Source organism: Pelodiscus sinensis, chromosome 4 (assembly GCF_049634645.1).
Source record: "Pelodiscus sinensis isolate JC-2024 chromosome 4, ASM4963464v1, whole genome shotgun sequence".
Lineage (NCBI taxonomy): Eukaryota > Metazoa > Chordata > Testudines > Trionychidae > Pelodiscus > Pelodiscus sinensis.
The window spans coordinates 46,877,773-46,905,276 of NC_134714.1; the positions used below are offsets into that span (position 1 = coordinate 46,877,773).

Consider the following 27,504-nt stretch of genomic DNA (forward strand, 5'->3'; position numbering starts at 1 on the left):
TTTAGCTATCCAGCTGATAGCTAAAGTAACACATTTTCTTTTCGGAGGGTGAAAGGGGTATAAAACCATTGTGAATGGAGACTTAAGATGTAGCTTTGATGTGAAGATTTTCATTAGGTTAGAAACAGTCACTTAACAGTGTTTAAAAAAAAATCTTAAAAAGACATAAAGTTGCAAAGAGGCAGTAAAACCTGTTGCAAAGTATGCCCCTCAGAAAACTGCAGTAGCTGCTTCCCAAAAACATTTGGTTATAATCCTTTCCCTTTTTCAAAAATTATCTTGCTTTGTACCTTTAAAATTATCAGCACTTTGAAAAATCTTGTTAAACCTAAAAGAAGTCCTTTTTTTTTCTTTCAGGTTTAACAGTGTTTCAGATACTGATTACAAAGGGAACTCTCCTTTTATTTCTGAAGTCAGTAAGAAATATTATGGAAAATTGCGTTAACTCTTGCAAATCCCTCTACAACTATAAAAGTACAAATGAGATTGTCCCTGCTGTTTCAGTCAGGCCTATGAACCTCAGAGCAATAGGATATTTATAAGAAAATTCCAGACATAGCAGTGGTGCCGTGATCCATATGACCCAAACTTTCCAGTCTTTGTCTTTCCTCCTGTCTTTAAGGAAAAACAGAGGGGCATAAAATGAAAACTTGGAAGATCACAAATCATTGTTATGACTCATTATAATGAATGATTTGTGCATTACTTTATAGAGTAGTTAGGTTGACTTAAAAAAAAACCCTTCCTTTTTAATTTTCACCATTTTGTGCCAATTCTCAAGTAACTGTCTCTCCTGAAATAACAGGGCTCCTTTTTCAACACTGTCCTGCGTAACTGACTAGTTTGTTCAGCTGGGAAAGTGTTGGTTTAGAGGTGCAGGCTAGCACTGCTGTTGTCAGGGGTCTATTAATGTTTCCATTATGGTACTAAGACCTGTTTTCAGGAGTTTATAACTTGGCCATAAAAAACAGTTAAGGCTGAACTTCGGTAGTTTTCAAAATGTATTTACAAATAACAAAAAATTCCATTTAAGTGAGATTTTTTTAAGTTCCGTGTGTGTAAAAAATAATATCCTGACACCTTTTTAGCAACTATGACTCAAACAGGTTTTGGTACTAAAACTGAAATTTTCTGGCCATTAGTGTGCAACCTGGACTGGATTATCTTGAGCATTTTGGGGAGTAGGGGAGGACAGAGAAGGGGGAGTTTGAAGAAGCTCAGTACAAACAGAGCTACTGAAGTCTAAAAGTAGCTGACCACTGCTCTTGCACAGTATCTCTTCCCATTTGTATTTATTAGTATACATCTAGGTTAGCATTGTAATGCCTTCATGCCGTGGGTTAATGTAAGATTTCTAGGTATGATATCTGAGGTTTGTTTAATAATGTTGTAGGAGAAAATGGAATCTGTTGCATCAAAAATTCGCATAAAATGTGGTTACACATATATTTATTCTAAACGGGGCAGACGATCTATTATTTCAGCTCTAGTAAAATTCCTTTAGAGTTTTTTTAAGATGGAGTAGAATTATATAAAAGAGAACCATTAAAACTCCTTGGACATTGTTAGTCATTTGTCTTATATTCATCAAAGTAAAGAAAGTAATAGATTTTCACCTGAAACTTCGCCCTTAACTTGTCTTGTTATGCCTTACTATATAGTACAAATTGTAAGAGCACAAACTGATAATGAATACCATATAAACTGTAATATTGGGGCACAGCCGAGTGGATAAGAATAGAGTTTCAGGCTTTAATGGTGTATTTCCAGGGATTCATTTGAGTTGTAATGTTATTTTGTGCTTTCGGTGTTCAATTATCTACAGCTAATAATGAAAAACAGGTAATTTTCTATGGAGTGAGCGAATAGCATCATATAAAAATGATTACTTTAGGTAGCAAACGAGCTATGTAAAATATTGTATCACTTAAAATGGTTTGTCTCTTGCTAACAATAGACACACAGGTTAAGATTTGCAAAGCTGTGCTTGGGATTTAGCTACACATTTCAATGTGTGGCTAAATCCCCTCTGCTACTTTGAAAATCTCCACCTCAGCACTTTAATGTAGCTGCCCCCTCTTTTGAAATACGTTTTTCAGTACAGCTGTTGAAAGTGGGATGAATACTCAAACTACCATTATTTACAGTCCCTTCCTTACTACAGCTTGCTATTGGCAATTTTCCACTTAAAATGCATTGGGGTCTTCATATTTTAAAATGTCTTGATTTATTTCCCTTCTCTTGCAGGCAAAATAAAATCTTCAGGTGACTAAACCACATTGGCAGTAGGGAGTGAATTTAATGTGTGCTTTGTTGTGGTGTGCAACTTTTTCTTTGCCAATTTATTACAATATGAAAAAATATAATAATGCACCAGGGGGAGTGGGGTTGAACTCACAAAAGAACTCAGAATGCTAATGAAAACTGAAAAGGGGATCTTAATTTCTCATTCAACAGCAGTTTAAAAAATCTCTTGCCAGAAAACCATAGAGTAGCAGCCATTTCCGTGTCCTCCGGGTCAGATGGAAAGGTGCTATGTCATTACCAGAAGGGAAATCGAAACCTCATGAAGAAAAAGATTCAAAAATACATGATCCCTTTTACTAGCATTAAAAAAATCCTGAAACGTTTCTTTGTTGGGTATAACACTTAATTAAGATTTACTAGAGATAGATAATTTATATTAATATTTTGAACGATCTAATATTATAGATAATTTCATAGTGAATCTTTGGCTTCAGCGTACTAACAAATAATTAATAGTATGAATTCTAGAATAACTTCTCAGTATTCAAGTGCTTCATCAAATGCATGTTTTATTTTAGATAGCTAAAAGTAGCCCAGCCTTTGTTGGCAGCAGGCTTTTCAAAATAATTGACAATAGCTTTGATATTTGTTTGTTTGTTGCTTGATTGCTTGTTTCACAAGGCAACCAAAATTCTCAACATGATCTTTAGGTTAATAATAGACCTAAACACTGTGGCACTTGAAAGTTTGTCTTTGGCCAACAGAAGTTGGTCCAATGAAATTATGTTAGTCACCTTGTTTCTCTCATATCCCACAACCAATATGGTCTTACAACAGGTCCTTCCCAAATTATCTTACCTGCCATGATTCATTGATGCAGAAACTTTAAGGCTTGAAGGAACCATCCTGATCATCTAGTCTGACCTCCTGAACGCTGCAGGACACAGAGCTTCACCCATTTGTGAACTAGAACCCAAACCTCTGCCTGCAGTGTCTGAAGTAGCCATGTCTCAGATCATTCAAGACATTAAAGATCATCCCCAGCATCTTAAATTGCATCCTGAAGCATACTGGACGCCAGTATAGAATTCCAGACAGATTTTGTGACCATGCATGGTGGGACCTGTAAATCTGTGAGTTCAGCACCCTCCAAGCCCAGCACCCCGGACAGTCACCTGGGCTGTCTGACCCTAAATCCAACCCTGTCTCCATTGGCTAGAGCATCTGAGCGCGCTGTAGGAGTAGCCACAAGTAAGAACATTATAATAGTTTATAAAGAGTAATCAAGTTGTGGCTAGTTTTCAAGTTTATACATGAAAGTAATGGCTGATGTTTCTTAGACAGATTTGGCTGCAGAAGCCCTTGCTGATATCAGGGAAACCAGGAGCAACAAAAGGCCAAAGAGGACCCCAAGACTGCAAATTAATTTATCAAATGCTCGATCTCTACCCTTCATTTTCATAGTGCTGACACCAGCTCTGTTCATTACTTTAAATGTTTGTCTTTGCAAAGAAGGAAATTAACAGAAGAGGTTGGCTTTTGTTTGTGTGTAATATTAAACTTAGAAAAGAGCAGTAGTTCTGTTCTTCATCAAAGTCAGTAGGTTCATTTGCTTCGACTTAAATGCATGCAAGTTCAGAACTGTAGTATGGTAACTTTTTTGCTGTATAACCAACGCTAAGTACTGAGCAATGTTCTCATTTTATGGCTCAAAATTAAAAATGTGCTTGTAAAACAGCAAGTTTTACCTTTTTATCTGCTGTATGTTTTGTTTTGGATTGTGTAACATAAAGAAGCCACAATAGTGTATATAGAAAAAAAATTACTGATTCCTCAGAGCTTTACTCCTAACAATAGATCGCTGCACTTTTTTGGCTCTTGGTGATCTCTTATTGGTGCTGTTTTGTGTTTAATGAATCAGGGTTATGAGAAGGTTACATCTAGGAGAAGGTTTGTATTTGTAAATTTGTCTCTGTATCTGAGGTATTTTTAGTGCCGATAACCATGTGTTACTGGAGCCCTAAATACAGAAAATTAATTTCCCATGATGTTTGCCAAGAAAACTTCATAATGGATTCTGCTCTTCAGCTATCTCAGGTTGTTAGAAGATGTGTTTGTAACAGGTGTTTCCTCAAGACCCTTCAATTGGGAAGGGAAAAAAGCAAAGTAAGAGTAATTAATCTGATTTATCATAATTTGGACAAGAAATGTTAGTGGTGGTTTCTTTCTTCCATGTGGATTTTTTTAACTGATAGGTAGACTTCTCAGCTGGGACATAAAGAATAAAGATAATTTTGTAAAGGAATGAGTATCATGAAAAGGATGAGAAACCATCCTGAATAAGATTACTGTAACTAATTACAAAGGGTAAAATTAACCCCTATGCAGAGAGCCAGCTCAAAGTACCACTAAACGACTTAAAACTTCATGAGAGGGGTTTGGTGTTATAAAGGCCTTTCTGCTTCTCTGCAAAAGGATGAATTTCTCCTAGACAAAATATATTTTTTAAATTGTATGCACAAGTTAGAGCCAGACACCAGACGCTCTAATAACTTAAGCTGTACTCAATCTTTGTAATAGTCTTTACCAATCAATAAGGTGTCCTTGAATATTTCTTTCAGGGTGTTAAGCACACGTGCATTTTTCTCCCATGTCAGGTATGAGTTTGTCTGGTGTCACCTGCATTTTTTTCTTGCATTGACATATTTCAGACAATGCAAAGAAAAATCACTATTTGTTTTATTTGCTTTGTATTCCTCACTAGTAAAGGGCAAATTACAAAAAGTTTGGAGGGCTAGTAGTTTGTGTTTTAAAAAAGTTGTTCATTCAGTTGTAGAAATGTCTCCCCCTCTTGTTTTCTCATTCATTGGGTGATCTGTTTCTCTCCCTGCCTTACTCCTAGTCTACCCTAACAACTTATGAGACTTTCTATCAGAGGTAAGGTGCAAACAGCTGGAGAGCACTAAATTCAGTGCAGTCCGACCAGTGAGGCTATCACATAAATGTGTGGAGAAAGAACAGCAATGGATTGGGACTGGAATGAGACATGGGTTTTGGGGGATAACTGAATTATGGGTTGGAGGTGATCTGCATAACCATGAAATGTAGATGTAGGACAGGGAAATGTTTGGCCTTGTTCTCCTGTTGCCTTTGAATTAGTTCACCTGTCCGCCTCGTGAGTAGTTTACTGATAGAGCACTCCCATTAAGTCAGAAAGCTAAAAATTCCTATGCAGTATACAACCACACAGTAAACTGCCTCCTTAATTGATGAACACAATGCCAAATGACTGTTGGGCATTGATTTCACAGTTCTCCTATAATTTAAAAGTAAAAGAGGTTGGTACAGCCTGCTCTAGAAATAGAATACAAGTTCTAAACCTTATTTTATGACTTTGGAGGAGACCTAATTGTGCTTGGTTTTATCCTGAGATATTGTTAAATTTGTGCTACTTTACAGGATCTGGGTCTTCTTCTTATCATAGAATCATAGAATACTAGGACTGGAAGGGACCTTCAGAGGTCATCGAATCCAGTCCCCTGCCCTCATGGCAGGACCAAATACTGTCTAGACCATCCCTGATAAACATTTATCTAACCTACTCTTAAATATCTCCAGAGATGGGGATTCCACAACCTCCCTGGGCAATTTATTCCAGTGTTTGACCACCGTGACAGTTAGGAACTTTTTCCTAATGTCCAACCTAAACCTCCCTTGCTGCAGTTTAAGCCCATTGCTTCTTGTTCTATCCTCAGAGGCCAAGATGAACAAGTTTTCTCCCTCCTCCTTATGACACCCTTTTAGATATCTGAAAACTGCTATCATGTTCCCCCTCAATCTTCTCTTTTTTTAAACTAAACAAACCCAATTCCTTCAGTCTTCCCTCATAGGTCATGTTCTCTAGTCCTTTAATCATTCTTGTTGCTCTTCTCTGGACCCTCTCCAATTTTTCCACATCTTTCTTGAAATGCAGTGCCCAGAACTGAACAGAATACTCCAATTGAGGCCTAACCAGTGCAGAGTAGAGCGGAAGAATGACTTCTCGTGTCTTGCTCACAATACATCTGTTAATACATCCCAAAATCATGTTTGCTTTCTTTGCAACAGCATCACACTGCTGACTCATATTTAACTTGTGGTCCACTATAACCCCTAGATCCCTTTCTGCCGTACTCCTTCCCAGACCGTCACTTCCCATTCTGTATGTGTGAAACTAATTGTTCCTTCCTACGTGGAGCACTTTGCATTTGTCTTTATTAAACTTCATCCTATTTAACTTAGACTGTTTCTCCAATTTGTCCAGGTCATTTTGAATTATGACCCTGTCCTCCAGATTAGTCGCAATCCCTCCCAGCTTGGTATAATCTGCAAAGTTAATAAGCATACTTTCTATACCAATATCTAATCGTTGATGAAGATATTGAACAGAGACGGTCCCAAAACAGACACCTGCGGAACCCCACTTGTTATGCCTTTCCAGCAGGATTGTGAACCATTAATAACTACTCTCTGAGAATGGTTATCCAGACAGTTATGCACCCACCTTATAGTAGCCCCATCTAAATTGTATTTCCCTAGTTTATTGATAAGAATATCATGCGAGATCATATCAAACACCTTACTAAAGTTCTTCTGCAACATCCTTCCTTGGCCTCTTGACTTGTTTCCTGTGTTGGGACTGACCACTGTGCATTTTACTCACGTCCCAACAACAGACTATAATAATGACAAATGCTTTCTTGTATTGCTTGCATTTATACTTTACATGTCTCTAATACCTTCCATATGGGTCTCTGAGTACTTATCAGGCCATAGCACTCTCCTGTGTGGAAAGTAAGCTTTCTGTGTGCTTTGCGAATAGGGAAATCAAGACACATTGATTGGCTTGCCTAAGGCTACACAGGAAGTCCATGGCGGAGTCAGGAATAGAACCTCTTGAGTCCTAGTCCTGGGCTTTAATTAGATCCTCCTTTCTGTTTTCCAGGAAGAATTCTTCTACTCCTGCTGGGTCTGAGGCAATCTTCCTTTCCCTGCCTCCATTTTTACCATCTAAAATTTTGTCAGATTTATGCCACCTATCACTGTCCACTTTTTATTGAATATGAGAAGAACTGAACTGAGGCTTGGGGATTGTGACTTACATTTTTTGTCATGTAATACAGTTGCTACCAATCTTAGCTGTCTGTTAAAAGCAAAGGGAAACAAGCCCCAAAGCATCTTCAGCCTAAACTCTTCTATCCTCCCCTCAACCCCCAACACCATATGGGGCAGGCCTCCCTTTTAAGCTATTTGTAATTCTCCTTACCTTTACAATGCCCATTACCCAGGAATATGACTGTTCCTCTTCCTTCATCCCATTGGTCCCATATCTTCACAGCCAGTCCTCCTCCCTACCCAGAAAAACAAACAAAAATGCACATCAATTGGTGATAGCCACCATGCAATACTACTCAAGCTACTGAGCAATTGATGTGTGACAAGAGCTCCAAGAAATACAATAGTGCAAAAAGGTCACAATGAAAAGGGATCAACCTGTTTAACATAAAAAATTACATATAAACTCATTTTCATGACTGGAACTGGGTGAATTATTCATGCTCTGTGATTGGTCACATAATTTGCATAGCATTCATCTTTCAAAGTAGATAATTTCAAGACATTTATACAAGTATGTCTATTGTGAATACTTGTACAGTTACATATTTATATACGTAACTGAACAATTTTGCCTTTCCACAAATATTTACTCCTCCAAATGTCACAAAGTAAATAAGAGGAATAATGAATCCCATCACAGTGAATGTAATTTTTATTCAAATAAATGTTGAAATACACTTTTTTGCAGTATTTATCTATTTGTACTTATGATTTATCATTTGTAAAGCAAGTAATTTACAGTAGAGAAAACTTTAAATAACAGCTCTGTAGAGAGTCAAAAATAAACCTAGATCTAATATGCAATATGATTCAATACAAAATTCTGCCCCTTGCCTGTTTCTATAAAGTTACTTTCTGCTAGGTTTCTTTATTGCCTTATACTTAAAATATCATCATTGCCGTACTATAATACTTAAAATATAACCCCATATATTTCTGTAATTTATATCTATAGCTTAAAATAATTAGGGTTTTGTTCTGAAATGTAATGTTCATTTGTTCAACAGCTTGTGTGAATTGAAGGATTTACTGTTAAAATAAACTGAAGAATTATACTCCCAATTTAGTTATTATCCCATAAGCAGTATAAACAACCTGAAGAACTTGTGCCAAATAGTTGAATAAATCACCTTATCATGGTCTATTTTATAAGATTGCATTTCACATGAAATTTAGGCACTCAGTAATGCTGTATACAGCATAGAATCATAGAAAGTTAGTGTTGGAAGAGACTTCAGGAGTGTGACGGCGCGTTGGGGGTCCTCCGTCTCCTGCACCCCGAAATGGCACAAACAGACTGCACCAGCCGGTGGAATAGAGGAAGTTTATTGCCTCTCCAGGTTACAGCACAGCACAGATGTAGTCTGGTCACAGAGCTGGGCTAGGCTGCCTCAGGCCCCCTTGAGATGGGAGAGACTGGGCCCCTAAACTCCAGCCCCTTTCCCTAGGCTGTCTCCTCCATGCTTCCAGCCAGCAACTAAACTCACTCTCTTCCAGCCCTGCCCCCCAGCCAGGGCAGCATTGCACCTTCCTTTGTTCCTCTCCATGGGGGGTGTCTGGCCATACTGGTTTGCATAGTGACTCATCCTGTTTTGCTGGGTCGTGGTACCCACGGCAGCCAGTGGGGGTTACCCCAGAGCCAGCAGCATAGAAACCAGCCAGGTACCCCCACTACGTCACAAGGAGTCATTTACTCCAACACATTTCTTGAAGCAGAACCAACCCCAACTAAATCATCCTAGCCAGAGCTTTGTCAAGCTGAATCTTAAAAACCTCTAAGGATGTAGATTCTACTACCTCTCTAGACAACCATTCCAGTGTTTCTCCACCCTCTTAGGGTGTATCTACACTGCACCCTTATCTCAAAATAAGCTACGCAATTTGAGCTACGCAAATTGAGTAGCGTATTTCAAGTTAATTTTGAAATGGCTTATTTTAAAATTTGATGCTGTCTACACAGCACCGACTTTTGAAATAGAGTGCTATTACAAAACATCCCTTAATCCTTGTGGAACAAGGTTTACAGGGAAGTCAGAATAGCATGTTTATTATATTTCAAAATAACAGGCTTACTCAAAAGACAAGGAATAGCTATTTGCATACTTTTGGTATCCCAAAATAGCTCCACAGTGAAGACATAGCCTTGGTGAAATCATTTTTCCTAATAACCAAACTAGACCTCCCCCACTGCAACTTGAAACCATTTCTTCTTGTTCCTAGACAACCCTAACAGCTGCCCAGAGAGCACTATGTGGTGCTCTGGTGGCAATTTAAAAGGCTCAGTGCTCTGGGCGCTGCTGCTGCCACAGCATCAGTAGTGGCAACCAGAGCCCCAAGCTCCTTTGAATCACTATGTCCCAGGGCAGTTGCCCCTTTGTCCCCTCTCCTCCTGTCGGTGGGCTTGTCTGAATCCATATACAGCACTAACAAATTACACCAGGGTAAATGTTTAAGTTAAATTTGATAGCTGTTTAAATTGTGATCCAGTTATATTTTAATAAAAGCATCTAAACTGCTAAAAATGTAGCTTTACACTATCAATTTTCAAATCTAGTTATGCTTATAGGAGCAACTGCAATTAGGTATGTCTGGAATCACAGGAAATTAATTAAAGCATAAGCTTTAGTTGTTGACTTTGCAGTTCAGAAAGCTATAAATGTTAAATAGCTTTTTTAGAGTTGACATTGCACAGAAGATTTAATTTGCTTTTGTTACTCTGCCAAACAATTTTTCAACTATCAGTAATATCATATAAATTGAGTGAGTACCCAAAGTTATATATTTACATTATGCATATAAATGCTTTCACTACTTCATACTTTGCAGTCATGGACAGAAATATCAAGGATTTGATTCACATCTTAAAACTGCACTATGCAGCTGTCATCTCAGCTAGACGTAACAAGGGTAAAAAAGTCAAAGAAGAGACAGAAGTTTTTCACTTATTTATAAAGATCATGAATATGGTCCAAATGCAGATTTTTTTTGAGAGACAGAGAGCATATATGATCCCATCAACAAGACAACTGATGTCTTGTCAACTGAGTATTGAGCATCAAGAATCTCAGGAATTCATGGGTGAAATCCTGGCCCCATTGAAAACAATGGGCAAAACTTCTATTGAGTTTAATGGAGCCAGGATTCACCCCATGAGTCTGTGCTATGCGGATGAGGTTTGGTTGCTGACAGTATATTTCACTGCAGATATCAAATACTGATTTACTTCTTTTGACTATAAGGAAATTGTAGTAATTTTAAGATGAGTTGAAAAGCTTGTGGCAAATATCTGCAACAGACAGAGATGGGACACAAGCAATGTTCCCTGTGAGTTGTGTACTTGTGCAGCTCAGGAGAGATTCAAGTGCTGCCCAGTTGATTAGCTGAGGGCCCCCGCTAGGCTTTATGTTTCCACAGGTGGGCACATTTGCACATGCATTGGTCCACATACCATATTACTCCACACACAAAGATTAGGGGGAACATTGGACACTAGATGGAATGGGGGTGAGTTTCTACAAATAATTCTTTTTCCAGGTCTGTCTGGTAGGTCTTGCCTACATGCTCAGGAAGGAATTTTCTCCAGGAGCAAATTGACAGAGAGGTGTGGTGGGAAGGGTTGCCTTCCTTTGCAGCACAGGGCATGGCCTGGGACACTTGCAAGTTTCAACTGGTGTACATAATGTCTTCTCTACAACTTGAAGTCTTTACATCACAATTTGAGGACTTCAGTAACAAAGTCTGAGGTTATAATCTATTACAGGAGGAGGTGGGTGAGTTTCTGTGGCCTGAAATGTGCAAGAAGGTCAGACTAGATGATCATGATGGTCCTTTCTTGATTTAAAGTCCATGAACCTATGAGAAAGCCTTACATAAAATGTAGCATCAGATGAAGGAGAGTTGGTAAGGGCTGGGTGAACAGACTTTAAAAGCAAAAATACCTCAGACACCTGTGGTGTCAGGAATCCAGAAGATTATCTTGGTGGGAGTTAGTTGTATTGACAGCTATGGGAGGGAGAGAATAAGAAGTAGCTCTTTTTCTCAGTCAAGTAACATCTCAGCCTCTCTTTTTCCCAGCATCTTACGGATTCTACTGTATGCAGGATAAGACTGTCTGAAGGACTTTTACAGTCCTGGGGTCACTGGGAAGTATCAGGGGGTATGTCTACACTACCACCCTAGTTCGAACTAGGGTGGTTAATGTACGCAACTGGAGTTGCAAATGAAGCCCGGGATTTGAATTTAACCACCGCAAGAGTTTTTGTGTTAGAGTATTTGAGTAAGAGAGCGTCTATACTGGCATGTGCCTTTGCGCAAAAGATGTGCTTTTTATATATATATATATTTAGATTTTTGCTGTTTATTCAAAACCTAAACTCACAGGCTACGTCTACATTGTGCAAAACCTTTCCACCTGTCTACACTGGCCACGATTACTTGCGCAAGAAAGCTCCGATGGCCATTTTAAACATCAGGCTTTCTTGCGCAAGAAATTGATGTTGCCTGTCTACACTGGTCTCTTGCGCAAGAACAGTTGCGCAAGAGGGCTTATCCCTGAGTGGGAGCGTCAGAGTATTTGTGCAAGAAGCACTGATTTTATAAATTAGAATATCAGTGTTCTTGCGCAAGTAATCGTGGCCAGTGTAGACAGGTGGAAAGGTTTTGCACAATGTAGACGTAGCCTGTGAGTTTAGGTTTTGAATAAACAGCAAAAATCTAAATATATATATATATATATATTTAAAATAGCCATTTTTACATGGTTTCCACCTGAGGCCACAACCCTTCCTGTCCCCATCCTTTCCTCTCCCTTTTCAGGCTCTTGTCCTCCACTAATTTAGGAATCCCTCTGTTTATATAATCTGGGGTGAATTGAGAACAGTGGCTCCTGTTTTCTCTTAAAACATCAGGAAACTTTAGTGGAAATTGCAAGGGGAGAGGAGATTTTAAGTAATATTGCTGCTGCAGCATTTTGAAGAGACTGTAGAATCAATAAAGCCAGAGAAGAGGTTACAGCTAAGAAAAAAGATCAGATGTTTGAATCTTTTTCTAGTGATATGTTCTATAAACTTGCAGCTTGTTGCAGTACCCATGGTCTATTGATTTTTGTTGTGTGGCAATTTTGTTAATGCACTGGTGCTTTAGAGGGCTCTGCGTGGGCAGAATCAGGTTCCCATATGGAGACCTTGAAGAGGACAGTGGCCTTATCTTGTTAGCCTTGTTTTGTTCTATCTCTGAAAAACATTTAGTTGAAGATTTTGCTTTTTAGACATCAGAATCTTAACCAGACCAGAAATGTGTGCTCCTTTTTACTTAGTCCAGGGGGTTAGCTTTGGTAACTCTAACAGGACCAACAATGTATAAGGCAGAATCATCCGGCTTTAAAAAAATGCAAGAAATTCATTAGAATGTGAGCATTTGGTTAGTACCATTTTCAGAGAGGACTAAATTTGTAGCAGGAAAAAAAATCATTGTGTGTCTCCAGGTTGTGCTCAATCCTCTAGGCAGTAATTTCAACCAGGCCAGGCTGTTTTTGAAGTGAATGCTTTCAGCCTTCTTTATTATTATTAGTGCTACTTCAGGGTGCTGCTGTGGCTGCCTCTCTTCCCCCTCCGCCCCAGAAAAACAAATAAACATCCTGTCAGCTCTTCCTCTAGCTTCTTATAACAAGTACTGGTGATGGGTTAGCTAGTACATTAAAAATTACACCTTATTTTATTGAGGCAAGCAATTCCAAATCAAAGAACACAGTTCAGAGATGTAGATTAGAGTACATAATTGGCATGTATTTTAAGATTGCTGTTAAAGCTCTTAAAAAGATTTACTAGGGAAGGAATGGATCCAAAAACCCTAAAGGAAGGAATATGTCATTTGTGTCAGTGTTACAAATGGACTCTCTTAATATTAAGATTTTATCTCCCTTTAAAAAATAAATTGAAATACATTTAATAAATATTATTTGCCATTTTTGTAAGACTTTATCCTTTTACCCCATTAACTGATACAAATTGATTAACAATTATTTTATTAAAGCGCTTATTCTGTCTATTTTTATGAGCAGAAATATTAAGTATTAAGAACTATGGGATTATGGATGTTAAATATTGGTTGATTGAGTAGTCGATTAACATCGTGAATTCTTATCAATTACTCAACTATTCTCTAGTCCCCAGGGGTGGGGCCAGCAGCCAGTGTGCTATGGCCTCATTCCCAAGGAGCTCCCTGCCACTCCCTGCATAATTATGTAATTAATGGCAAGTTTCCATTAGCAACTGGTGGTCCATGGAAAGGTTTGCATTGAGCCAGGTGAGCCATGGGCCAAAAAGTTTGAGAATCACTGTTTTGAAGGAGAGGGGCCTAAGTTTTTCCAAGAGTATTTTAGCAGCAATTGCCTTTATTCTAAATTAGAGGATTTACCCAGCCTTTCCCAGGCCCTTGAGGGGCTCAGAGTAGGGGACAGGAGGTACAGTAGTCAGGGCAGGGAGCTAGAAGGTACAGACTCAGTCAAAGAGTTTGCGGGGCCCAAGGCAGCACACTGTGGTTGGCTGCTCCATGGAGCCAGGTGGCTCGCAGCCATGGCAACAAGTGCAGGGGTGGCCCACAACATTTTGTCACCTGAGGCGGAGAGCTCAAATGACGCCCCCATGCCACCTTTTCTCCTGCCTGCCTGTTAAGTCTCTTGTGCCCCCCTTCCTCCAGCACAGCACTCCACCATCTTAGTGCAACTAGAGCAGAGAGAATACATATGCACCAGCAGCAGACACAGTTTTCTCCACTCTGGGTCCTAGTGGTGCCCTTCCCCCCCCCCCCCCCCCACACACACACACAGTCTGGCACCTGAGGCGGCCACCTCAGTTCGCCTCATGGTAAGGCCAGCCCATAATAAATAGCTGGCCAGTGGTTGTTGGGCAGCACAAGACCCTGAAGGCGTGGAACGGAAAGCAACTACTTTGCCTTGCCCTAAGGCCGGGCCTAAGGAGATTCAGAACTCAGGACAGGGAGTGTGGGACTCAGGACATGGGACTCAGGGTGCGGGGGGGGGGGGGGGCAGGGCAGGGGGTGGAAGGTGGGGGGGGTTCAAGGCAGAGGTGTGCACAGGAAGTAGGGTGGGGGAGCAGCAGTTGGGGCTGAGCTGCAGTTTCTACCTCCCTCCCCCATCCTGTATTCACGGGGGTAGGAACAGGGCCGCATTTCCCAGCACCACCAGTTTGTATTCACAGAGAGGCAAGGGCCACGAATGGTCTGCAGTTTCCAGTCCCTTGGACTGTACTTGTAGAAGGTTCCCAGATCCCTCCTGGCCTCTACTCATGAGGGTGGGTGTGACAGGGTACGTGCCCACACTAGCCCTTTAAGGGCAAAAACCACTCCTCGTGGAATGAGGAGTAACGGTAGTTCGGACTAGGAAGCCTAGTCCGAACTACCTAGTTCGTGCCGCGTATAGCCGCGCGGCACGGAGTTCGAACGAGCAGGGATTTAAAAATGGCGGCGCCCAGTTTATGCAAATGAAGCCTGGGAAATTCAAATCCCAGGCTTCATTTGCAAGTGCGGCATGCCTACATTACGCCGCTAGTTCGAACTAGCGGGGTAGTGTAGACATACCCTCAGGGTATGTCTACACTACAAAGTTAATTCGAACTAACAGACGTTAGTTCGAATGAACTTTGATAGGCGCTACACTAGCGCTCCGTTAGTTCGAACTTAATTCAAACTAGCGGAGCGCTTAATTCGAACTAGGTAAACCTCATTCTATGAGGACTAACGCCTAGTTCGAATTATCTAGTTCGAATTAAGGGCTGTGTAGCCACTTAATTCGAACTAGTGGGAGGTTAACCCTTCCCAGCTTGCCCTGGTGGCCACTCTGGCCAACACCAGGGAAACTTGTCTGCCCCGCTCCCGGCCCCGGAACCCTTAAAGGGCCACGGGCTGGCTAAACAGTTTGTGCCAGTTGCAAGGCTGCCAGCACCCAGCCAGCAGACCCTGCACCTGCCACGCCATGAGCCAGCCACCCGATGCCACCCAGCCCTCCCTCTCTTCCCGGGATGAGCCTGGCGGCTCCCAGGAGCCTGCCCGGGGCTGCAAGAGGCGGGTGCCCGCTTGGTCTAGTGCGGAGATCGTGGACCTCATCGAGGTTTGGGGGGAAGCCTCCAATGTCCACGATCTCCGCACTAGCCACAGGAACGCGGCTGTCTACGGCCGCATGGCTGACAGCCTGGCCGCCAGAGGCCACCAGCGGACCCGGGAGCAGGTCTGCTGCAAAATAAAGGACCTGCGGCAGTCCTACTCCCGGGCCTGCCTGCCAGGGGCCAACCCAGAGGCCTGCCCCCACTTTCAGGCCCTGGACCGCATCCTGGGGGCTCACGCCGTCCATGCCCCCCGGGTGGTCATCGACCCCGGGGCAGAGGGACCGGTCCTGGACACCGAGGAGGAGGAGCCGGAAGATGCCGCGAGCCAGGAGCCTGCCAGGAGCCTGCCCAGGACCCAGGACCCCTGAGGAACCCCACAGACAACATCTCCTGTGTCGTCCGAGGCCGGGGAGGCCTCCACCTGTGAGTACCATCATGCTCCCCTTATATGTACGAGGGGGTGGGGGGGAAAGGGAGCCCAGGGACCGTGCGCCTGGGCCTTGCCCACCATGGAGCAGCAGCTGGGTGTCATGCAGGGGCCTTGGCCTTGCAGAGGGGGGCTGGGTTTCACCCACCTTGTCCCCAGGGAGAACTGACCGCTGCTCTTGTTTCACCACAGCCGCAGCACCTGGGACTGCAGGGCACACCACCCCGCCTGCAACAGCCACCCGCGCCCGGGCCAGCCGTCGTGCCAGAAACCAGGAGGACTACCAGCGGCGGCACCTCCGGTTCATGGAGCAGCTGCTCCGCAACCAGGAGCACTGGGTCCGGGAGGACCTTCGGCTGCACCAGCGGAGTGTGGATGCACTGGAGGAGCAGGGCCGTGGCCTCAGAGGCCACCTCCAGACCCTGGTGGACCGGTTCCTGCCTCCTCCTGCTCCAGCTCCTGCGGCTGCCGCAGCTCTCGCTCCTCCTCCCACCCTTGCTGCCCCTGCTCCCTCTGCTGCCCCAGCTCCCTCTCCGGCTTCCTCCGCACCCCCCGTCCTTCCTGCCCCACTCTCCACACCCGCTCCCCTCCGAGGTCCCCGCACCTGCTGTGTTGCGAGACGGGAGAGCCAGCCGGACCCCCAAGCCTGAGCTTTCCCTTCCCTTCCTCCCCTTCCACCCCCTTCCAGCTCCCTCCTCCCAGGTTTCCCCCTCCCCTCTCCCACCCTCACTCCTCCCTCCCCCACCCCAGTTATGTAAAATAAAGAGAGGTTTTTTTGCCAAAACAGGTGTCTTTATTTGACATTAGGAAGGGAGGTTAGGGAGGGGAAAGGGGAAGCGGGGAGGGTGGAAGAAGGCCCCAGTGGGGCATGCAGGGAGAGTTCAGTCCTCCTCCTCCACCTGGAAGCTCTCCCGCAGGGCTTCCCGGATCCGGACGGCCCCCCGCTGGGCTTCCCGGATGGCGGCGGTGTGGGGCTGAGCGTACTGGCCAGCCATGCGGTCAGCCTCAGCCATCTAGGCTGGCAGGAAAGCCTCCCCCTACCTCTCGCACAAATTGTGCAGCACAGAACATGCTACCACCATGGGAGGGATGTTGTGCTCGGCGAAGTCGAGGCGGGTTAGGAGGCACCTAAATTGGGCTTTCAGTCGCCTGAAGGCCCCCTCAATGATGATGCAGGCCCTGGTCAGCCTCGCATTGAAGGCCTGGCAGAAGGCCTCCATGCCCCGTGTAGGGCTTCATGAGCCAGGGCTGTAGGGGGTAGGCCGCATCCCCCACCAGGCAGACGGGCATGTCCACGTCCCCGACCCTGATGTGGCGGTCGGGGAAGAAGGTCCCGGTGTGCAGTCTCTGGCACACGGAGGAGTTCCGGTACACCCTAGGGTATGTCTACACTACCCCGCTAGTTCGAACTAGCGGGGTAATGTATGCATACCGCACTTGCTAATGAAGCCCGGGATTTGAATTTCCCGGGCTTCATTAGCATAAGCGGGGAGCCGCCATTTTTAAATCCCCGCTGGTTCGAACCCCGTGCAGCGCGGCTACACGGGGCTCGAACTAGGTAGTTCGGACTAGGTTCCTATTCCGAACTACCGTTACTCCTCGTGAAACGAGGTGTACCGGTAGTTCGGAATAGGCACCCTAGTCCGAACTACCTAGTTCAAGCCCCGGGTAGCCGCGCTGCACGGGGTTCAAAGCAGCGGGGATTTTAAAATGGCGGCTCCCCGCTTATGCTAATGAAGCCCGGGAAATTCAAATCCCGGGCTTCATTAGCAAGTGCGGTATGCATACATTACCCTCCTAGTTCGAACTAGGAGGGTAGTGTAGACATACCCCTAGTGTCTTGTGCCTTGCCGGACCAGCCCACATCAATGTCCGTGAACTGTCCCTGGTGGTCACACACAGCCTGCAGGAGGATGGAGAAGTACCCCTTGTGGTTCACATATTGGGAGGCCTGGTGTTCGGGGGCACGGAAGGGGATGTGCATCCCGTCAATGGCCCCCCCGCAGTTGAGGAAGCCGAGGGTGCCGAATCCCCGGATGACGGCGTCCGGGTCGGCGAGGCGGGCCACCCTGTGGAGCAGCACCCGGTTGATAGCCTTGACCACCTGTGGAGAGACACAGCAAACCGCGAATCAGTGGGGAGCCCGGGTGGCTGGGAGTGCTCGTGTCCTGGCAGTGCCCCACACCCCACTCCCAGGAGCAAACCCCCCGGGCAGCGTGTAGTACTGCCAGGAGAGACCGGCCCCTCCGGTGTGGGGCACTTTTGCCTCCTCACCCTCACCGACCCCCCATTTTCCCTGGGGCGGCCCATCCCCTCCTTGCAGCCCCCCTCGTCCCCGGCCCAGTGGCCGGCGAGTGCCGTACCTGCATGAGCACCGCTCCGACGGTGGATCTTCCCACGCCGAACTGGTTCCCGATGGATCGGTAGCTGTCCAGCGTCGAGAGCTTCCAGAGGGTGATGGCCACTCGCTTCTGGAGGGGGATGGCGAGCCTCATGCGAGTGTCCCTTCTGCGCAGAGCAGGGGCGAGCCACTCGCAGAGCTACAGGAAGGTGTCCCTCTTCATCCTGAAGTTCTGGGTCCACTGTTGGTCTTCCCAGCGCTCCAGGACGATGCGGTCCCACCAGTCGCTGCTGGTGTCCAGACGCCAGATGCGGCGGGGCACGCAGGCACCCGGGCGCCACTGCAGCTGCTCCATGAGCCCCAGGGTGGCCAGGTGGAGAGGCAGGGGGCTGACGTGCACCAGGTGGAACAAGGCAGCCTCCAGCCATTGCTGGCAGGCTTGCAGCAGCAAGTCCATAAACTGCACCAGAAAGTGCAGGGCGAGCTCTGGCTCCATGTTGCCACCTGCGGCGGCATCCCCAAAGGGAAGCACCGACACAGATGGGCGCAGAGAAAAACGCTTTGCTGTCCCTCGGCGAGGTAGGCAAGCAAGCGGAAAAACTGAGAACCGGCTGTCCAGAGGGATCCCTTTAAGCACGAGCCTCAGATAGCCTCAGACAGCAGCCACACAAAGCAACTACTGACCTGATGCCCTGCCGGAACCGGTTTCAGCTGCCCTTAAATGCGCCCCTGCGTCCAATCAGTGTGGACGTGCTAGTTCGAATTAGGAAAATGCTAATTCGAACTAGTTTTTAGTTCTAAATGCGCTAGTTCGAATTAGCTTAGTTCGAATTAGCGCTGTAGTGTAGACATACCCTCTGGGAAGAATGCAGTTTAGAGCAAGTTACAAGCAAAGGGGCTGAGAGTTACAAAGATTACAAAGTTGCAGCTTACACTCAGTAAGTTTCTGAACTTATAAAGCAATGTTGCTGACAGTTACAACGTTGCAAGGTTTTACAAAGATTACAATGAGTTGCAGAGTTTAAAAATTAATGCAGTTACAAAGCTTCAGAGAATCGTTTACAAATCAACAGTAATGAAGTGACTTAGAAGACAGTTGTTCCCCCCGCACCTCACAATGCAATCAGCAGGAGGTTTTTGTCAGTTTCTAAGTCACGTGTTGTCAGGCCCTTACAGTTTAGTGTATTTCCAGAAAATGCATGTGTAAAATCAAGTAATAGCTCAGGCGGAGGATTTTTATGCAGCAGGACTGGTTGCCAGCGGAACTGCCCACAATGCGGCACTGTGGCTGAGGGCTGGGGGAGGAGTTAGGGGCAAAGGGCCACTTACCTGTTTCTATGGCTGGTAAGGTGATGAGCCCTGGCCCCAACTGGCCACTGTCTTACTGGTGCAGCTGCCCGCAGTGGTCACTCAGCAGTATAGCTGTCCTCCAATCAGCTCCATCCCTTTCCTTGTTATGGAAAACAGTCCCACCCCGGCACTTCCCATTTTCCTGGCACAACTAAACCCTGACCTTTCTTTAAGTTAGAATAAGAGGAAGCTGCGTACCAAATTTGGTAGTCCTAGCTCTTACTGTTTAGGAGGATTTTTTTTAAACAAACAGTCTCATGGACAGACAGACTGACACCCACACATTTCTAAAATATATAGATAGATTTGTGGTTAGGATGAAAATTTTAAAACTTTAGGGAAAACTTTCGTGGCTTAGGACAGTTTTTCTATGTAAATACCAGTCTACAATTTATTTCAATTACTAGTGAATTTTTAAAAGATTTCTTTTTAAAACAACTGGAATCTATCACTTTTAAATTTAAATTTTGAGTTATAAATGACCAAGGCAAATGATACTAATATTAGTATAAATCCTGCACATTTGTGTGTGCTAAGATTTTATTTTCTGTCTTGATTTCTTAGCTAGTGTAATGTAACAACTTACAACATTCCTTTGCTGTTATTACTGTTGGACTTCGTGCAATGCCATTGAGGCTTTTTCAGCTATTAACCTTCCCTGGGGCTCTTTTCAGACAAAATGTTATGCATTGGGTCTCATATGAGCATAAACCTCTAGAACAGCAGTGTCTACGTTGCCAACTTGGCAGCAAGTTTTCTCACTAATAAAAGAGGTTACTTCAGATGGAGATCCCACATGTGCCTGAGCTGCTTTTCGTAGGAGTTTGGAGTGATCCTGCGTTTCCTTCTAAATGCATTCAGAAGAGGTGTGGGTTTGCCCTCATAATTGCCCAAAGAATGATATTACATCACTGGAAATTGGTTTCCAAGAGTGAAGAAAAATGCTAAGATTTGTTAAAGCATTTAGGAAACGTCGAGAAGCAAAATGTTTCGCTAAAATATGAAAACTTTTTTGGATCCTGCTGAAACCAATTGAAATGGAAGAGAAAATTTCTCTTTAATATCATTTAACTAAAACTGTACTAGTTTGTTACATTATTTTAATCTGATTGCATCTAATCAGAATAAGAAGCTGTATTTTTATGTTGAAGTAGCTCTGCAGTTTTGGTACTCATCTAAAGCACTAATGTATATGATGTGTGAAGAACATAAATGAAAAGGTAAAAATGTTTGTTTTGGGTTGCCCACAGTATTTGATTATAATAATTGGATGATTCCTCATAGCAGGTGTTGTTTAATGCACAGGGCTGATGTTATATGAGTTACAATGGCAGTCTGCAGACTGCCTCACAAAATGCTATTCTGAACTGAAAGTATTAACATTTGTGTTGTTTTGGATGTTGGATAGTAATTAAAAAATCAAACAAGAAATTATATTCTTCCCAACTCTTTTTGAAATGTCCTTGATGTGGAACTTGTCTAGGCGACAAGTCACTCAGGTGGCCATCTTTGCAGCTCTACAGTTTTAAAAATGAGATATGAAAGATTGCACATGGTGCTTTGAGAACTTTCTCTACAAACATCCTTTACTGTGTAGGATGTAGCCAAAGACTTCTAAGTATAATCAAACTGTGAATAAAAGCACAGTGTATCCAATGCTCCCACTGGAAAAAGGCATCATTTATGATCTCCCCCATCCTTCATACACACTTTAAAAAAGGGGGGGAGGTGTTTCGGCTGGGGTGAGGGAGCGGAATGTATGCTCCATCACCTTTTCTGTACTGGCAGCATTGAGAAGTGTGCGTAAACCCATTTAAAGCACTCAATAGATTAACACTGTGAGTTATGCTCACCACCTTTATCCAGAGCTTTTAAAAACTGGAATGTTTGCAGTCATAAATCATAATCTTGTTATTCTTCTTAAGGCTTATGTGCTACAAGCATTGTCAGCTGGCTGCTGAAAGCTCTTCATTGTGTGTCAAAATATGAGCAGAGGAAAGGTGACTTCATTAAAACATTGATAGCTGCATTTTATGTTTGTCTCTTGTGTTAAATGTTCAAAAGTGACTATCAAGAGCCCGATCTAACTTCCAGTAGAGCCTCATGATTATTTTAACTGTATCAGACTCTAAAAATAAATTGTATGGTAGCTTTATTTCACAGTGGTGGAATGTGTTACAAAATTCTAATTCAGATTTCTGAAAACAGGGTCTGGTTCAAAGGCCATTGAAAGACTCCTATGAACTTCCATGGACTTTGGATCAAGCCCATAATTAGCAGTTTATTTTTTTACACAACAAGAAAATTGTAAAAGAGTGCACTATATGTGAGTATTATGAACTACAAAAAAGTGTGAGTACTATGAACTACAAGAAAGTTACTTTTCAAGCTGTATTTCTCTTTTGTTTAATAACTCCTATGAAAGTAGTGTTAATAAGAATAAATATGAGGGGCAGTCTATAATAATGAATAAGATATATCAATAAACCTTAAAATCCCTTTTTATATAGAAATTGGAAAGCTGAAAGTGGCTTTTAAAATCTTTAACTTCTCATGCTGTTATAAATTGTATGTTTTAGGTTCCAAATTCAAAGAGGGAAAACTGATCCAACGAGTTACAAGAGCTTGGGGGACAGTTTTAGGACTATTTTCCGGACCGAAGGGTAAGAATACATATGTTATATTTGTCAATTTTATGTGACTGTTTCTAATCACTCAGCTTTCCAGACATTGGAACACTGCTTTTAAATTAACCCTTTCTCCTGTGGTCAGAATTTGGCAAACATTTTATTTGACATAATAAACACAATCTGAAATCTGTTACACATCATGTAGTTGCAGGATGATTAAGTATGCTCTTTGCTACACCAGTGTGTATGTATTCGTTGAATTCAGTAGTGTAATAGAGGTGTGACAGATTGGGCCCAGAATCTTGTATGCCATTAAAATCCACTCTGTTTCTAAACTATAACTGGCATTCCAACTTCACCAGGGTGGATTAGGTTCCCAGCAGTTGCCCTAATGCTCCACCGGAGCAGCTTTTCAGTTCTGTGGGATATCTAAGATTGTCTCTAGGGGTTCTATCCCACGTTCCAACAGATCACTTAAGCTTGTGCTTAACTTTAAATACATGAGCAGTCTCATGATGCTAGTGAGTTCAGTGGGATTATGCCTAAATTTAAAGTTAAGCACATTAGCCACAGGACTGTTGCATGATTGATGTTTGCTTATAATAGAGTGGACTCAAATTAGCCAAACCTCAGTTGTATACAGCTTGCAGGCTTACTTCAAGAAATTTAAAAATGCAGTCGAAACATGATTTTACAGTGCATGCATTGACTTTATCATGATTTAAATGAAATTGTGCTTTTATGTAAATATAGAGTGGCAGAGCTAATCATTTTCAGTTACTGAGAAATCTTTACAAACATTTTCATTAAGCTTATGAGATGGAAGACTACAAATCCCACAGCAGTGACTATGCTGCTTTCAGTTACCTTTTGATTCCCGGTGAAGAACTACTTTGCATCATGGCTATCTGTGCACCACGGCTATCTAACTACTGTGAGAGTTTGTCTGTCTATCTGTTCAAGAACTCCCCCATAAATGGCAAGAGCTAGAATCACCTAATTTGGTGTATAGCTTCCTGTTATCATAACTTAAAGCAAGGTCAGGTTTGGGTGTGCTAGGAAAATGGGATGTGCCCAGAATGGGATTGCTTCTCATAAAAACATACACATGAGAGAGAATCACCAGACAGGTGATAGGGGCAGGCTGGGGGCATCCCTTCTCCCCCTCCCCCTGATCTCCGGGACTGCCCCAGTCCTGATCCTCCCACCCCTCAGGCACTCTTTAGGAAGGAAATGGAGAGGCTGAAGCTTTCCCCCAATCCTTCCCGATTCATACAGGAACATTGCTAGCTGTACCCCCTTCATTAGGGAATGAGGGGAAAATGCACAATTTGCTGCATTCCTCACTCTGTCTGGGGAGCACATGGAGCAGATGAACCTGGAACTGCCCCAGCCAGGAGACATGTGCCCCTCCCCCACCTGTGCCCGTTAGAACTGCAGCAGCCATGGAAAGGTGCTTTCTCCCCTGGACCCAGGCTGCTATGGTTACAGAGGTCTGGGATAGTCTTGTCTCCCCAGAGAAGCCTGCATACTGAACCCTTCATCCCCAGTCCCACCCCAGTGCTAATATGTGTGGGTGTTTGTTCTTTATCTCTTCTAAAAGGAAATCTAATAATGTATAATCCCTTTATCTAGTTGTTTTTTAAAAGTATGAATCTGGTATAAATCCCCAGTAATTCAGCATTTTGAATTCAGTGGGCATTTGGGTGTGATGTGAATGCAGGACTGGAGGCTTGATGTCTTTTGGGTCTGATCCAAAGACTACTGAAGTCAATAAAAGTCTTTCTTGACTGGAGTGGGACAATTCAGTATGAAATTAAGCATGTGTTTGAGTCTCTGTAGGCTGAAGGACAAAGGGTCTAGACAGTGGGCTAGTTCGGGAAACCTCCTGCATCTTTTAAACGCGCCCATTTTTTCGAAATAACAGGCACTCTAATTAGGCATCCCTGTAACTCTTGTTCCACTAGGGTTAAGTGATGTCTTGAAATAGTGTGTTATTTTCAAATTTGGCATTGTGTAGACAGTGCCAAAATACAAAATAAGCTATTTTGAAACACATTCAAAATAAGCTACACAATTTGCATAGTGCAAATTGTGTAGTTTATTCCGAGATAAGAGTACAGTTTAGATTAACCCTAAGTCAGTGGTCCCCAACCTTTAGAGGCTCCCGGGCGCCCGGGGGCGAGGCCTCTCACGTGCCGGGTGCCCGGGGGCGGGGCCACTCACGCGCCGGGCGCCCGAGGGATGGGGCCACTCATGCACCGGGCGCCCGGAGGCGGGGCCGCACGTCCTGGGGCACGCCAGGGGCGGGGATGCCCTTGCACCCGGCGCCGGCATGTGCCCCAGGGCCGGGGCCGGGGCTGCTCGAGCCGCGTGTCTGGGGCCGGCACCGGCGCCGCGCGCCCGCATGTGCCCCGGGGCCGGTGCCTCCAGTGCGCTGCGCACCGGGGGCAGGGCCGGCCCAGGTTGTCGGCGGGCGCACACAAATGCCCCGGCAGGCGCCATGGCGCCCGCGGGCACTGCATTGGGGACCACTGCCCTAAGTGAATAGAATATTTCCTATTTAGCCAATTTTAGGGCCTATTTAAAAACTGAGTAATTTTCTCTGGCTCAATGGTATTAAGGGGGGAGGGATAGCAAAATGCTCACATTAGCCTGCTAAACCCAGGATTATGAGTTCAATCCTTGAGGGGGCTAGTTAGGGATCTGTGATAAATATGTCAGGGATGGTTCTTGGTCCTCTTGTGAAGGCAGGGAATTGGACTCAATGGCCTTTCAAGGTCCCTTCCAGTTCTATGAGATAGGTATCTCTCCATATATTAAAGTAAAAGACAACATGAACTTGAATATACTCTTGGAGGATAAAAACCCTTTGTCCTGTTCTATCCTTATTAGGAAAGGGAACAAATAATAAGCATTTCAATTAAGTTACATATAAAGGTAGACTTTCTTCCTCAGATTTATAATTCTTTAGAATTAGTTTATTTTTTATCTATATCTTTGTAGAGTTTCTGTTCAACAGCAGGCCTCAGACATATTTGTTGTCGGAGAAGATTTATCACATAAATATTGTACTTTTTAATTATTTCTCAAAGAAATAAACTACTTATCCCATTAATATGACTTAGTTAACGTTGCTATTGTTGTCACTTGCAACAAAATGTGTGGTAAATTACCTTAGTCAGATTATATACTATACGGGCTCGTCTACATTGGCCCCTTTTCCGGAAGGGGCATGCTAATTTTTCAGATCGTAATAGGGAAATCCGCGGGGGATTTAAATATCCCCCGCGGCATTTAAATAAAAATGTCCGCCGCTTTTTTCCGGCTTTTAGAAAAGCCGGAAAAGAGCATCTACACTGGCCCCGATCCGGCCCGATCCTCCGGAAAAAAGCCCTTTTCCGGAGGATCTCTTATTCCTACTTTGAAGGATCTCTTATTCCTACTTCAAAGTAGGAATAAGAGATCCTCCGGAAAAGGGCTTTTTTCCGGAGGATCGGGCCGGATCGGGGCCAGTGTAGACGCTCTTTTCCAGCTTTTCTAAAAGCCGGAAAAAAGCGGCGGACATTTTTATTTAAATGCCGCGGGGGATATTTAAATCCCCCGCGGATTTCCCTATTACGATCTGAAAAATTAGCATGCCCCTTCCGGAAAAGAGGCCAATGTAGACGAGCCCTACCTGTGATGCAGTTTTCCTTAAAAAAAAACTTTACAAAATCTCTAATTCTTCATATGAAATAAAAGAACAATAACCTTCTAAATGAATCTGGCTTTAGTCTTTCTCCAACATTACAGATAACTTATCACAAGACTTCCATCCCTAATTCTGTTACTATTGCCTTTGGCTACTAAGCATTTTCTTGCATCACTGTAGCTCAAGTACAAATGTCTCTGATGTAAACAGGCCCTTAAATTGGCAGTGAAGACACAAAAACTTAAAGCCTGCTCCTCAGTACATTGTACATGATTGGAAAAACAGGGGATTTTACCGCTGACTTCAGTGAAGTCAGGATTTTATCCTGTCAGAACAGAGTGAAATTGTTCAGATGAAACTTTTTTTGGTGAAAAAATCAGACCTAGGTTGACTGAAAGATTTCATGAATTCATGTTGATTTAACTGAATTGCTTCAGTTAAAAACATTTTAAATGGTAAAATAAGATTATAAAAAAAATCAAAGCAATGATAATTTTTTGTTTCTTAATTTCTGTCAGGGGTTTTTAAGTTAAAACTCACACTCAAAAGATCAAACAAAACATTTCATTTGATCTGAAACAAAAATGTTCTTGTCATTTTGATTTGTTGTAAATGTTGAAATGTTTTCCTGTTGAGTCAAACCAAAATGATTTTTGGGTGTGTGTGTGTGTGTGTGTGTGTGTGTGTGTGTGTGAGAGAGAGAGAGAGAGAGAGAGAGAGAGAGAGAGAGAGAGAGAGAGAGAGAGAGAGAGAGAGGGCAGAGGGAAGGGTAGTACAGTAATTGGTAGGTTGCCAACAAATCACAAAAAAATCAGGTATTTGCACAGTGAATACTACACAGTGACCTAAACCTACACTATGCCACATTGGTCTACATAAGTGCAAAACTCTCTAATGTTGGCAGATTATAAGAATGATGATTTAAGTGCCCAGAAAAGAAGTTATTTGTGAAGGATGGTAATGAATACTATCAGCTATTCTATGACACTGATGTATGAAAGAGGATACAGAGGGAGCAAATTAATTATAAAGTACAAAATAGTAACTGAAGCAGCAGCATGAACAAAATAAATGTACTGCTGGTTGACAGACTTCTTAGACTAATGAAATGCCTGTAAAGTAATTACTCAGGCTATATCTGGACTGGAGAATTTTTCTGGAGGTATCCCAGAAAAGCTATGCCGTGTCCAAGAAATATCTGCTTTTTTGGAACAGTTTCGATGGGATGTTCCAAAAGAGGACTTTTTTTCTGAAATTTGGCCCCGTGTAGACAGGGCCAAATTTTGGAAAAGCCTCTTTCAGAAAAAAAGCAGAAAAAGATACGCAACTTGAGGTTCACAATTTGTGTATCTTTTTCCAACTGTTCTCAGCAGTCTAGACATAGCATCTGTTATTCCAGTGGCATGGAGGGAGGCAAGAAAAGGACACATTGTGACAGAGATCTATCCATAAGCACCACCTTACAGAGGGAAAAGAGTGAGAGAAGAAGGTGTAAAAAGACAGTTTGATAGACAGAGTCAACAAATGTGGCTTAAAAT

At 43.4% G+C, this 27,504-nt stretch overlaps 1 protein-coding gene across 4 annotated transcripts in view; it reads left to right on the plus strand.

Moving 5' to 3' along the window:
• Window positions 1–27,504, plus strand: part of SLC25A21 (solute carrier family 25 member 21) — a 382,587-nt gene that overhangs the window by 265,503 nt on the left and 89,580 nt on the right. For 3 of the 4 annotated variants that reach the window (XM_006117703.4, XM_006117702.4, XM_075926919.1), the window contains one exon: window positions 22,222–22,305. In XM_006117703.4, coding sequence (XP_006117765.2) covers window positions 22,222–22,305 — 84 coding nt within the window. Of the gene's footprint in view, window positions 1–20,394; window positions 20,863–22,221; window positions 22,306–27,504 lie in introns of those variants that run through there. The other variant, XM_075926921.1, reaches the window with a different exon arrangement.